Source organism: Hylobates moloch, unplaced genomic scaffold, assembly GCF_009828535.3.
Source record: "Hylobates moloch isolate HMO894 unplaced genomic scaffold, HMol_V3 SCAFFOLD_6, whole genome shotgun sequence".
NCBI classification, from domain to species: domain Eukaryota; kingdom Metazoa; phylum Chordata; class Mammalia; order Primates; family Hylobatidae; genus Hylobates; species Hylobates moloch.
In genome coordinates this window covers 69,567,351-69,581,850 of record NW_026652281.1, presented here as the reverse complement: position 1 = coordinate 69,581,850, position 14,500 = coordinate 69,567,351, and the positions used below count along the sequence as shown (strand labels likewise).

The 14,500-nt window shown below is 44.2% G+C and overlaps 1 protein-coding gene across 5 annotated transcripts in view; it reads right to left on the bottom strand.

Moving 5' to 3' along the window:
* Nucleotides 1-577: 577 nt before the first annotated feature.
* Nucleotides 578-14,500, bottom strand: part of LHFPL2 (LHFPL tetraspan subfamily member 2) — a 229,490-nt gene continuing 215,567 nt past the window's right edge. For all 5 annotated transcript variants that reach the window (XM_058440772.1, XM_032156989.2, XM_032156992.2 and 2 more), the window contains one exon: nt 578-4,772. In XM_058440772.1, coding sequence (XP_058296755.1) covers nt 4,516-4,772 — 257 coding nt within the window. In that variant the 3' untranslated portion in view covers nt 578-4,515. The remainder of the gene's footprint in view (nt 4,773-14,500) is intronic.

Genomic DNA, 14,500 nt, shown 5'->3' with positions numbered 1-14,500 from the left:
AATGCTTCATGGGATACAGAGAGTTGAAAGCATTGAGAAGGGTATTTAGTGTCATTCTTGAGTTTATAAATTAGAATTCCACCTATTCTGGATGAGGCTTTATATGGCCAGGATTACCTTCAGGAAGCGTGGATGTGGAACGGCACCGGATCATTGGCTTTTATTCTTAGGGATGTTGTTCGAAGAGGAGGATGTGTCTTTCAGTTAACTGTTCCCCTTGTCATTGTTACATATTTATGTTTGAAAATCCCTTTTTAATACTTCAGAGCATTTTCATATTTCATAGCTTTACTTTAAAATTAATATATGTTTATAATACTTAAGATGTTTTTTCCTATTTACAATTGTGTTGATGCTTCTTCAAGGAATACATACTTGACGTTAAAGATAACCCAGGGTAGGGACATATGTGTTACTAGTGAATGGGATAGTTTAAAATACCTGAATATCTTTTTTCCATTTGTCAATCTTACATGTAAGTTAATGTTTAAAATAAATGTTGACTGATAGGTATTTTCTTGATCAGATTATACACATCATATTGAAGCCAGTATACTCAGACTTGAAAGAATAAGAATGAATTTGCAAAATCTGGTTTAATTAAGATCTGGGGAGGGGAGCACACTGTGAAAATACATATGCACAAGAACCGAATCAATGCTAGACAATGTATTAGTTTACAATATAATAGGGTAACTACAAGTTTGAAGGCTCAAATTGAGTCCATCAGCTGTAAATACAATTTTATATTTGGCTCAAGTGGCTGTTGGATATCAAGTGGTGCCGAGTCCCTCCAGAGCACCTAATGACCCCCTCAGCCTTGGAAGGAGTTTCACCACAGTCTCAGAAGAAATCCCAGTCGTGCCGTTTGGCCCTTGGGAGTCATTGCAACCCCAATACAAATGCCGGCCCAGGGATTTCCAGTGGCCACAAGTTATTGCACAGAGAGGTCTGTTCTAAGCCAGACTCTTACAGCTAAGGAGGTGTGAGATTAGCCCTTAAATACTGGTCTAGCATTAGCATGGTCTATAAAAGCATGTTAAGAAATAGCTCCTCAGTGATTATGTACCAGCTACTAGTTATCCTACTAAGAGGAAAGGCAACATGGCAGCTTCACATTTCACATGAAAGACTAGCATTAACTGGGCCTGGCGTGCGGGCTTAACTTTGACACAACTCTAGTGATTATTTTAGACCCAGGAAAAAATGATTTCATACCAGTCTTTTCTTCACATAAGATTTGTGTAGCATTAAAATTATGGGTTACTGAATAAGCCATGAAGGCAAAAATGTGGAACTCTCCTTTGCCAAAACAGAAACATCCCTGTTTTGACTCCTGTCCAGTTTCCAAAACAACAAAACATACATACACCTTTGTTATTGCACATCTTTCACACAAACCTGTGTATGTATAATATACATATATATTTTTAAATATGCTACACATAAAAAAAGACTATGGCACGTTACAGAATATATGTTTAACAAAGATCATTACACCACAGATGTTTGAAAACTATACAAAAACCCTTATACAATTAATGCAACATTGTTTGAATTATTAGCACACAGGTTTAAAGAATCCACAGAATCCAAGGCAAATATATTTCTGCCTCAGAGTTCATTGAGAAGCGCAGCCCATCCCATCCCATCATGAGACTTTCTTTAAGCACCAATTCAGGCAAAATAAATAAGACTTTCCTGGTAGTAATAATGGTCCTATTTATTAGAAAAACAAGTGTGGGCCAACAATCTATTTTTAACATTTCTTTCTAGCATATTCCTCATACCGAGTGGCTTTTAAACAGCTGTGTGGAAGAGTATGGTTTAGACTAGCATGATTTTAGATGGTCCTTTCATCCTAAGCCTGGCTAATGGATTCAAGGTTTAAAAGTCCCAACATTACCTTTTTACTATTTACTAAGTCAGTGTTTAGGTAGTTTTTAGTGGTTTAGGGTCTTCTGTTGCATTCAGATTAATAACATAAACACTGTCAAGTGAGTTTATTATGGCCAAGAAATCACACTCCCTTGTGACTGATCTAGAGGTACACTGCCACCGTAGCCAAAGAGCAGGTGATGGACATGCTCGGAGGATCCTCTGAGCTTAGGTCTTAACTTGTAAGGACACTGAGATTGTAAACCTACTGTCAGAAAATGGTTTCTTGATCCAAGAAAGAAAGAAAAAAGTGAGGCCAGGCACGGTGGCTCACGCCTGTAATCCTAGCACTTTGGGAGGCTGAGGCGGGTGGATCACGAGGTCAGGAGATCGAGACCACAGTGAAACCCTGTCTCTACTAAAAATACAAAAAAAATTAGCCAGGCACGGTGGCGGGCGCCTGAGTAGTCCTAGCTACTCAGCAGGCTGAGGCAGGAGAATGGCCTGAACCCGGGAGGCAGAGCTTGCAGTGAGCCGAGATCGCGCCACTGCACTCCAGCCTGGGCAAGAGCAAGACTCTGTCTCAAAAAAAGAAAAAGAAAAAAGAGTCTTCTGATAAGTTTATGGAAAAATTTTGTGTTTTTCATCAAGATTTGTCTGATGAATGGGATTGCTTTTAATGAAAATTATTGCCAAGGTTTGAGAGAGACTTGGTAGAACATTATAAATGTACACACAGAGACAGGAGCTTTGTCCAGTGGCTCCTCCAGCCTCTTTCTGTGTGGTGGTAGAGATACGGTTAAGGTTTCCTCGGCTGCTATGAAGATACCCGTTTTTTTCTTCACCAAAATCACAGGATTTACATCTCACTCACTTTGAATTTTGGTTCAAGAATGGGAAACTCATTAAGACCTAGTTCCACATCTCCCACCCCTTTTGCCCTTAGCCCTTAATCTGTGAGAGAAGATGGTTTCTTATATAGGCCAAACATCAGAATGTAGTAAAACTTTGGTTGTCCCATTCCATCTCTGTATAATTATCTGTTCTGCACCAAGGTATGGTGCTTTAGACTCAGACAGCTTTAACATGACTCACTCGGGGCAAGGTTGCAAAATCTGAAATCACGGTTGTATAGCTGGTAGCACAACACACAATACCTTGTCCACAGAAGGTACTTTTTCAAAACAAAGTCAAGTGAGCAGATTAATGAACCCAAATACCTACACTTTTTCTCCTTCCAGAAATCTGGCAGTTCCATCTCACTTTCTTAAAGTGCTAAGGAGTGTTCCTGTATCATGATACAATTTTGAAGCTCCCATAATGTCAGAGTAGCTTGTTTCTGCGCTGCTGTGGTCATTCTGAGATACTATCTTTCTGAATCAGTGATATTGGTAATTTATGGAAAGTAGATTAAAAGCCCCTGAATCCTTATTCATAGTGGTATTTGATTCTTTTTGTAAACAGATGTAGGCAGTGCTGTGACCTTGATCTAGCTCCTCTTTTTGAATTAACTTTGTCCTCTGTGCTTTCCTGGAATTAAGGTCTTGGCTGCAGTTCTTCAGTTGCAGCAATTTAATGTTATCTCAGTCTGCTTTCAGGATCAACACCAGTAACTACAAAAACTTAACTCCCATAACTAGCTTCTTTTTGTTGTAGAATGCCATTCTGCTACTGTCGGGATTGGAAATAGAGCTGACTACAGCATGGTCACCGAACAGGGAGGAAAGGTCTCCCCTCAAGTGCCGAGATTCTGGCAGGTCCTCCCAGTGAACATCTGAATGAGCCACAGCTAAGCTTGGAGACCTCAGACCCTGGAAGGAAACAGTGAGGTTTCCTTTGGCAGTCAAAGCACAATCCTAACCTTAGAAGAAAAGAGACTGGGCCAGAACTGGTGCTAGCCTGGCTGCTGGGAAGAGGAAAAAATACGTTTTCACTAGCAAGATTTCATATTTTTGTTCTCATATGATTGTATAGGTCCTTATTGTTTCTTTACTCAAATTTCTAAAATCTCTGGAGTGACAGTTCAGTTGATCCACCTTACCCTAGGATTCAGCCTAGAATAAGTTCCACAGCATGACTCCACACCATCCCTGCTGACCCCTTTGGTCAGCTAAGCAAAAGACAGTGTCTTGCTGTGCCCTTTAGCACACATCCTGTCCCCAGTAAGTTTATAGTTTTCTGTTCGTTGGGGACACCTTGAAAGAACAGAGGAAAACAAAAACTCCAACCCAAAACCCCATTCTGAGGCAGAGATGCTCACAAACGAGCAGTGTTGGAGCAGAAACAGCCTGCAAATCTGGCAGACGGTCTCTTCCGTTACCAGAGAAACTGCTGCCCTAATGATTTAGATTATCCTTCATTGAACCTGGGGGAGATGGAGTCTGACAGAACTTGGCAATTCCAGGTCAGGGATTATATACTATCTTCATGTTCCATTCCTTATAATGTGCACTGCAGACCGCATGTCCAGTAACTTTGCGTAGCTGGATGTGGCCTCTCATTGGTCCTGTTTAAGCCTCGGGCCGTGGAACGTGGCTTTGGTAGGTAAAGGTTAGTTCTCCACTTGACTCAAATGATGAAACTGTGGACTGTTTCACAAGATTACTCAAGGGAGAAAATGGCATTGTCTCTTCCAAACTAAAGGAGGCATATCAGGTTTTTCCCCTCTTCAATTTCTTCCTGTACTTTGTCACTAGAGGTTGCAATTTCTGCTTGTGCAGAGAAGACAGCACAGATGAAAGTGAGGACTGTGCCCCCGATGGCGGTATAAAAGGCCCAGCCCAAGGAGCAGTCTCCAGGTTTGTAGGCAGATGCATAATGTCCACAGTAGTCTACGGCCTTCTGGCAACCCCAGCCAGCAGGGTAGAGTATCAAACCGAGGATAAGAAATAGACCTGCAGGACAAAAGAGAAAACAGATTAGAAAATCCCCACGGTGCTACAACTGTCCAGATCTGTTGTAACTGTTAACTTGATTTGCTTGCTTTGGGCAAGGGCATCTATTCTGCAATAGAAAGTGTTAGGACTGTTTAATGCAAACTAATCTGACCTGATTGAGAAGTATCACATTATTAGAAATATTTTCAGCCACTTTTTTACATATTGGAATGTGAATCCACTAAAAATTTCTCTTCTAGAAAAGCAAACTGGAACCTTTCTTCTTCTTAAGACAGAGTCTCAATCTGTTGCCTAGGCAGGAGTGCAGTGGTGCAATTGTAGCTGACTGCACTTGAACTCCTGGGCTCAAGCTATCCTCCTGTCTCAGCCTCCCAAGTAGCTTGGATTACAGGCACACACCACCACACCTGGCGAAGTTTTTAAGTAGAGATGAGGTCTTGCTATGTTGCCCAGGCTGGTCTCAAACTCCTAAGCTCAAGTGATCCACCCACCTCGGCCTCCGCCATGCGTGGCCAACTTGTTACTATGTATTCCCAAAGGGCTTTTGGTGCACTGAGCATTTCTCTTTTGGTCTAAGGCAGATGTTGGTAAACCGAGGCCCTCAAGCCAAATGTAACTTTATAAGTTTTATTGGAGCACAGCTGTGGCCATTCATTTTTGGAAGCCTACGACTGCTTTCCTATGGTCTGCAAAATCTAAAATGTTTACTGTCTGGCTTTTTGCAGAAAGAGTTTGCCAACTCCTGGTCTAAGGAAATTCACAGAACCATCTGATGTCAACCTGATTAAATGCAAGAGCAAGGGCCACGAGGGAGATCAGGTCTTTACCTGATTATTAGTGCTTTAAGTAAGCCAGATATTTCTGTATTTACATACACATTTACAAACAAATTGCAAACTTTGTAAGGACTTTCTGTGTACTTTTAAGAGAGTAGACATTAATAAGCTTTACTCCCATTTTGCTGACCCTACTACCTTGTCATTTTAAACACCTATTTTCCTGTTCTTCACAGCATTACTGCTGACTATATAACCAGAATGCATCACTTGAGTTATTTTTCCTGCCTAGTCCCACCAGAGCTAGGACTAGGGTGGGCCACAAAAGGAGTCACTTGCTGACCTTCAGGTATCAGCCCTGTGCCTGCAGTGGGTGCCTCACCCTGGCTGCCAGTCACATGACAGCAGCTCCTCCCAAAAAAGCCAGAGGCCTGAAATGACAAAGGCAACCTAGGCCCCCCAGATTTTACCCAGTAAAACTTTCTTGGTAACAGATCTTCTTTAGGCCAGGTACAGTGGCTCATGCCTGTAATCTCAGCCCTTTGGGAGGCTGAGGCAGGTGGCTTACGAGGTCAAGAGAGTGAGACCATCCTGGCCAACATGGTGAAACCCCATCTAACTAAAAATACAAAAATTAGCTGGGCGTGGTGGCACACCTGTAGTCCCAGCTACTGGGAAGGCTGAGGCAGGAGAATCGCTTGAACCCGGGAGGTGGAGGTTGCAGTGAGCCGAGATTCGGCCACTGCACTCCAGCCTGGCGAAAGAGTGAGACTCCCTCAAAAAAAAAAAAAAAAAGCAAGATACTGCAAGAGGAGGAGGAGGGCAAAAACCTTTTCTCTGAAAAATTCAACCTGTGTAATCAAGAATGCTATATCATAATCAAAGTTCCCACTTTTTAGATACCTGGGAATATCATTTCTATCCTTGTGAATTAATCTTGGCTCTGAGTTCTGTTTCTTTACCTACCTTGACTGAAATTCTCTGGGTTTACCCCACCAAAGCTTCTAAGTCATTTACAGCAACTTCCCCACAAAGAAAACATGACTGACTTTATGGCAGTATGAGGCCTGAAGGAAGATTGGGGACAGTGTTTCAACTCACACATGACAACTTTCATAGTGGTCTTCATCCTGTGATGGTGTCCAGCTTGGCATGTGACTACCAGGGCATTTTGGGATCTCAGTGTCTCCACCCCATCCCATTGTTCTTCTCAGATGGCCTCAAGGGACTTTGTAGCAGGGGTGGAGTAGAGGGAATCAATTCAGATGCTCACTGTCTGAAGAGGGGTGATTCACAAGGAAGTCTTTATAACCCCGTAGCCCTCTCTATAGATCTGAGTGGTGGGAACCCGGGAGGCAATGAGTTGCAGCAAGGAAATGTGATTGGTGCTGGGAAGAGCAAGTGAAGCTGGAGCGAGGCTGTTAGAAATGAGCAGCAGCCAGTTCCCCCAAGGCCAAGGCAGCCAGTGCAGACTCTTGGTCCTCTAGAATATGGAAGGTCCTGAACCACAGCAATGAAAGGGTAGAAATCAAGTAGCAGAAAAGACCCCATAGTCTAGTGTGAGGACAGGAGGCTAGAACACAAACCAGAAATATGGTGGACCACAGCAGAGACTCACCAAATTAAGAGGTGATTCCGTTAATAGTTAAGAGCTCTGACTTTAAGAGTTTTAATCCAGGTTCTTTCCTCTATGAGCTGAGTGACTGATGTACGATTCCTCACCTGTAAAATGGACTAATCCATCACTCACAGGTGGCTGTGAATCGTGAAGTCTGTTCTACCATCGTAACAAAACTGGAAACGGACGATGAGCCTGAACCCAGGTCAAAAGCCCTCGGCAGGCCCCTCCCACGCAGAAGCAGATCAGCTCACTGTTAAGGGCATATTTTGAGAAGTATAATAATTTGTGGAGAGAGGAGACCCCCAGGCTACATTCAGTACTCTTGAAAAAATATTCTCCATCTGAACAGAGGTTTGTTCAGCTGAGATCTCAAATGATTTAACCAATTCTTAAATATTTCTAAGGCCTATGATAAACCCCAATTAATCTTGTCTGCATCCCACTTTGTTCCCTATGAAGCCTCCCCCCAAGGTATGATGGGGACGTTAATAGTTTTCTCCCTCCAGGTCCTAAGGTGCCACTCTGGTGTACCCTCCATGGGCCTTCTGTACAATTTCCCCCAGCCTGGCATGCAAAGGCGCTTTTGGGTGTGCTGCAGCCTCTGCCCTAAAGCTCTGAGTGTAGGCCTGAGGTGAGGCAGCATTAGCTGCTCTTCCCTTTAAAAGACCAAAGTGTTCATATTTTTTGTTCCAATTCAACATTAACTGCACATTGCATTTGTATTATATGTGCACTTTAATATATTATTATATGTGCACTTTAATATATTAGGGACAGAAGACAAAGCATGGAGTTTGCTGTCACATACCAGCTCTGCCACCTTGTGCCAGGCTCTGGCTAGTTGTAGGGCGCAAGAAATACCTTAATTTGGCTGTCTTGGGTTCTCTGGGGAAGCAGGCAGGTTTTACATCACTTAATACAATCCTTATTTTTGATAGCATCAGGCTCCTTTCCACAGCGTGCTGAGCCCAGCCAGGAGCATTAATTGCCCTGAGGCACTCCCTTTTCTAATGGCTCAGGTGTGACTGCTAAGGGGCTTCAGGCCATCTTCAGATCTTGTGGCTGTTCCTGGCTCAGTTTGTGAATAAGGAAAGCAGGGAGACTCTTGCTGTTGTTTAAATCACATAAGGGTGCCATGCTTGTGAGCCTGTGGAAAGCTTCAGCTTGAATATTTATAAGCCCACAGGAAAGTCCATGTGAGAGAGTAATACAAAGTGGGCGAGGTATATCTGCCCCGTGGGTGTGAAGTGTGCCAACCACACGCTGCAACCTGGGCAGCCAGCCCCAACAAGCACAAGAGCGCCTTAACCCAGGGCTCCGTGGGGCAGTGGAGGAAGTCACCACTGTCCACTCTGCCCTGACTGGCGGGCCTCTGCTCCCAGTGCCCATCACAGTTATCATTAACATAGCCAAGGCCATGGAATAGGGTTTGAATCCAGGCTCTGCCCTCTATGATTCCTCACCTGTAAAATGGACTAATGTCTAAGAGAAAACTGGGCCTTCAGGTAAGCAAAAATAAATTTTTTTTAAAAAATCACATTTATCATTTCTTTGGGTATGTAGATAAAGCCTCTTCTACCAAAGGAATCCCAGCAAGATCAGTGACTCGGGTGTCCCTCTGTGGTGAATGCCACACATAGTCCTCCCCTCACGAGGTCCACAGTGGGAAGCAAAGCTACCTGTCTGAGCCCAGCCTGGCCCTGCTTCTCCACTGCTCTCAGGCCGAAGCAGCTTCAGAGCAGCCTGGACAGGAGTTCCTGGGCCCTGACAAGCATCCCTCAGGCACAGACTTCATCCTAGCAGTCACAAGAAACTCAGTAGTTGATAATGTTTACCTACAAGAATTTTATTTCATACGACTCAGCCTACTATTTGATGATTATCCATCTCCGTCCTAGACTTTATGCTCCATGAGGGCAGGGATTTTTGTGTATTTAGTTTACTGCTCTAATGCCCGTGCTTAGAATGATGCTGGGCACACAGTAGGCCCTTAATAAAAACTTATTGACAGTGCAATTTGCTTTGTAATAAAATATTTCTAAACCACAGTGCCCATGGAGGAAATCAGTAAAATAACTGAGAGATCAGTCAGTAAGAATGAAATGTGTCTGTCGGCAAGAAAGAAAATGGAGACCCTTGGGTGGCTGATGTATCCTGTTCTAGGCCTGTGAGCCCTGGGGTTTAAAAGCAATCTTGTGCCCTGAATTCCAAATGGGCTTGATACTAATAAGACAATTAAAATCAATAACTTCTTCAATGGGCATATGAGACAAAGGCAAGAGAATACAGTAACAGATAAGAAGTTTGCTGGAGACTTGGAATGGTTTTTCTGGTACTCAATTTGGACTACACTCAGGGACTATCAACTTGGTCATAGGTTACGTCCAGAGGCCAAATGGAAGGTAAAGGATGCTTTGGACTGGGCTTCACATGACAGCTGAGCCAGAAAATGGTCTAATCTCCTTTTGCAGCTATTAAAAAAGCAGTTCCTGAAGTGAGGCCACCCTCTCTAGTAGTCTCTGGGGCCCTGCCATCACCTTGCCTCACTGCACTGTTGTTTTGGGGGTGTGTTTGTGTGTTGTGAAGGGCAATGGAAAAAGGAAGGGACTAGGGCTGTGGGCATTTATTTTCTTCTGCCTGGCATCTCTACCTGATTCATGACTGGGTCGCAGCAAGCCCAGCTGGGAGGAAGAAGAAATGGGGGGAGAATGACACTGGCCAGCCACCAAAGACAACGCAGCCACCATGGAAAGAAGCCATAAGTCACCTGGAGGGCTGGTCACCTCTGCAATGGCTCAACTTGACAGAATGGTGCCCTAGAAGGTAACAATTTTCATAACCTTAAAAGACATCTAACATCCTCATCCCCGTGTTCTAACAGCCTCATTGTACTGAGGGGGTTAGAAGACATTAGCATCTGCTGGCAGTGGGGGGGGTCACATGATTCAACCTTATCTGTAGAAGAAAAAAAACAAATGAAAAGCTGATGGTCGGTCACTTGGACTGCCCAACAGGTGCCACCTCCAGCTGGAGACAGAGCCTTGACAACCTCACCGATGGTTATGGTATTGCATTAGGATAGCTGGTGCTGGCCCTCCCAATCAGCTGGGCACCAGCCATCCCAATGCAGCACCTGCCACACCCCTCTGCCATTTTCATATTTTCCTCACAGAAGGTGTATCTACCTGTGCAGGAATCTTCAGAGTTTCTTTGGGGAATCTAAATATGTGGTTTGCATTTAACACAAATAATCGGACTGGGCTCTGTGAGGGCAGAGGCTATACAGAGGACAGTTTTATCACTGTGTTCGCAATGCAAACGTAGGAAACATACCAGGAAAAGCCAAGTCACAGTCCTGATTTCCTAGCAACATTTTGCACTGACTGTGATCAGACCAGCCACAAATTTATGTCTTAGGTAAAATTTTAAAATACTGCCCTGGAATCAAATAATGGGATATCAAATACTTTTAATCAAATCCCTTAGGTGGGAAGAAAAGCATTTCCATAGTCCTGCCAGTCCCCCAGTTTGGGGAAGGCTAGATGTTGCTGCATACAGTGAGTATTTCACTGGGTCTGAAGGTGACCACGTCAATCTTGCACAGTGAGGGATGCTAGGAATGGAGGAGTCAACTCGGAACCACAGCTTTTCAGCTTGTGAAGAAGTGGGATAAGGCTCCGTGGTTATTTCACAGCCTTTCTCTGGCCACCCCACCCCCTCCACATCAGTCATGATTACTACCCTCCTTCACCACCTGCTGGCCAATGGATGGGACTCAAGGTTTCTTGTCTTTGTGGGTCACCAACCATTTGTACAGAAAAAGGCCATTTTTCCTGCCTGAAAAGTGAGCACTACAGGCTGGCTCTTGTTCCGCAGAGTAACTGTCTGAAGAAGTGAGTCTTTAGACACCACACTCCCACTTCCCCATCACACAAGCTTCCAGACTAAATATTAAAGACTAGACCTCAGCTTACAAAGGAAATTCTGAGAACAGAAACAAAAGAAGGTCACCTGTTACCACTACCAGCAATCTGTGGAGAAGCCACCACTGACAGGGCCAACACTCAGCACCTTTACTAAGTCGAAATCAAAAACAGCTTATTCCACAGCTATGAAATATCTGAACGTCTCTGGAGAGAGTTCACAGCAGACAATTGACAGCAGATGTAAAGTACCTCTGATCAACGTGGGCCCTACTTAGGAAGTTCCCGAGCATGTCCACGGAGTGCATGCCATGTGCTTGCCTTCACAGACCATTTATGGATGGCCATGGCTGGGTTATAGGAGTGGGATGCTGTAGGGTTTCAGAGGCTGGTGATAGTCAACAATCTGGTCACACTACACACATCACCATTCCTCGAACAGGGGCCTGTTATTCATAGTGACCCCTTGGACGCTCCCGCATCTGGGCATGCTCTCCCTCATTCCAATGCAAGTGTTGCCTCTCCGGGAAATGTTTGTCACCACTTCTTGCCACAGGGTTATTCTTGTGTTCCCACCTCCTACGGACATCCCTCTTGAGCTCCTTCTCACTTTTAAAAATTCATTCAATAGCTGTTTAATGAGGGCATTACTCTCAACCCTGATGATACAACAGTATCCTAGTGGGACTCAGCCTCTTGAAGCAGAAAAGCTTTGGTATCTCCCATACCCAGCACACTTCGTGACACTTTTTAGGAACTTGGTTATAGGTTAATTAGAATCGATATGAATTCTAATGAGACATTACAACTTTGCCTTAACATTCATTGATAAACCTGCTAGGTGTGGCACACAACTAGGTCAAGAGTTCATATTCTGTCTGTCTTTGAAATAGCCGGCCATTGGCCCATTTAGGAACATAGCAGACCATCTAACTATTAAACATCAATTTCTCTTATAACATTTTTCTGAAAAAAACAACAAAAAAAACCCAAAAAAAACAAATCCCTCTAGTGTTTTGTGTTGGTCCGCCCTGTGACTCAGAGGGCTGTGGATCTAGCTAAGTCTGAGCCCCAGCCCTTGTTGACCCAGCACAGCTCACTACAGCATAATGCCCAAGGGCTGCCCTGCCACTAAGTTGCTTCCTGTATTCCATCTGACACAGCTTAGACAGCATTCCAGGCTTTTCAGGGGGGACAGCTTCACAAAGTACTGATGGTACTAGAATAAAGGAAAACTCTGACAGGACAGTTATTCTCATACGAATTTAAGATCATCAGCCAGTGCTCTGCCTCCAGATGGGAAGCCTCACTGGCTTTTCCTTCTTGGTGTTCTTTGCTGTTCCCCCTTTACCTTTCCAGTCTAAGCACAGGGGTGCCCAGGGCTCACTCCTTGGTCCTCCTCCCTATCTACATTCCCCTCCTGATCACAGTTGGTCCCATGGCTTTAAGTACTACCCCAAGCTGAGTTTTCATTTCCAGTTTTGAACTCCAGATGTGCATATCCAGCTGCCTGCTTGGCCTCTACTGGGATGTCTAGCAAGGCACTTGAAAATTATGTCCAAACCAGGACTCTTGATTTCCATTCCCCACTCAAAACCTGTTCTTCACCTTGTCCACCTCATCTCAGCAAATGAGAGTTCAATTCTTAAGACATGTGCAGGTCAGAAACCTTGCTATCATCTTTGACTCATTTCTCAGAAATCCCACATTACTCTATCGGCAAAGCCTGTAGGCCTTCATTCTAGCTGTTCCCTTTGCCTGGAATGTTTTCTCCTGATACCCACATGGCTAACTCCTCTAGCTCCTTTAAGGCTGTGGTTAAATCTCCTCAATAAATCCTACCCTAACTATCTTCAACATTCCCTCCCACTATTCCAGCATACCCCGACCTCTCTTACCCGGGCTACACCTTCTCCCGGCTCCTCTACCCTATTGCACACTACCTTTTAAGATACTATATAGTTTACTTATTTTTTGTCTGCCCCCCGCCAGCTTGAATGTAAACTCCATGAGGACAGGGAACTTTATGCAGTTTGTTCTTTGTGTCCCAACTGCCTAGAACAAGGTCTGACACGTAACAGGTGCTTAGTAAATATTCACTGATTTGAATGGACGAATGAAAAGATAAGGTGATGTGATTATATTACATTTTTAAACAAAGCCATTGTAGAAAGTTCTTGACAAGTTTTTGAAATGGTTGGAGGAAAAGCTTCAGTTTGCAATTCTGGGCAACAGAATGCCAGCTACACAGTTACTACTGAAACACATGTGCAGACCAAACCACAGGACTGGTCTTTTGCATAACTGCCTGCACTGAAAACCTTCCTGGCTACAGAAAATAGCTGGTTGTTAGGAAATCACATAGAAAAAAGTAGTCAGTTGATTAAATGTAATACACTTTCAGGTATCTAGAGACCAGCCTGAGTCTAGGCTCAGATCTCTGAAATTGTTTCCAGCTTGGCCCGGCTGTGGCAAGGACAGCTGCCAAGACAGGCTGTCGCTGACCTGTGAGAGCCTGCCAGGCACTGGCCGGGAGAGGAGCAGCACGCGGGAGAAGGACAGGAAAGGACAGGTGAGAGAAGACAAAGGATACGTGGGGGAAGGAGATGAGCCATGGCCACTTGTGAAAGAGGCAGGGTGGTAAATATTAGAAGCAGTGTGAGCCTGGAGAACGGAAACCACCACTGCGAAGGTACTGACAATATGGGCAGAGGATGCAGAACTGTTCTGCAGCCCAGGAAAACGCCCACTCCTCTTGGCAGCATTGCAGATCAACCTCTGAGGGTGAGGGTGTGTTTTTCTGTTTCCAGTAGATGTTTAGAAGTCAGGCCATCTGTCTCAATCAAGTGTACAACAACTGGTGACTGAGTAATAAGCATCATCTCTGTGTGTGGTTAATGCTCATCTGTGTGCTTCCCTCTCTTTTCTAAGTTTTTAATCTTTCCCCAAGTCATGTTCCATGCTGATAGTCGGAAGTCATTGTGGCAGCCCCTAACAGCTATTTGTAGGCCACCGACTGTTGTTAGGTGGAGATAATTTCTCTTTTACAATATCCCAAGGTAAACTGTCAGACAGTCTGAAGGCTGTGCTTTGAGGACAGCACATGTATCAGACCACATCCAGTTCCCTCGCCACTGAATTTGCCATTAAGATATTCTCTTCCCAAAGACCACAGTGGGAACCTGCAGACTTCCCATGTGCAGGGGCTCTGGAGACACTCTGCAGTACTGATCCTTACTCACCAAGACAAAAGACACCTTACTTCAGAAGAAAGAGACATACATGATACAATTTAGAATGAATGTCTTGGGTAAAAATAATAAAAAGTAAGTGGATAATCATCTATCTGGAAAACTATCCAGTAAAAAACAGAAGTCTTACTGTGACATAGATGCACTCATCCCA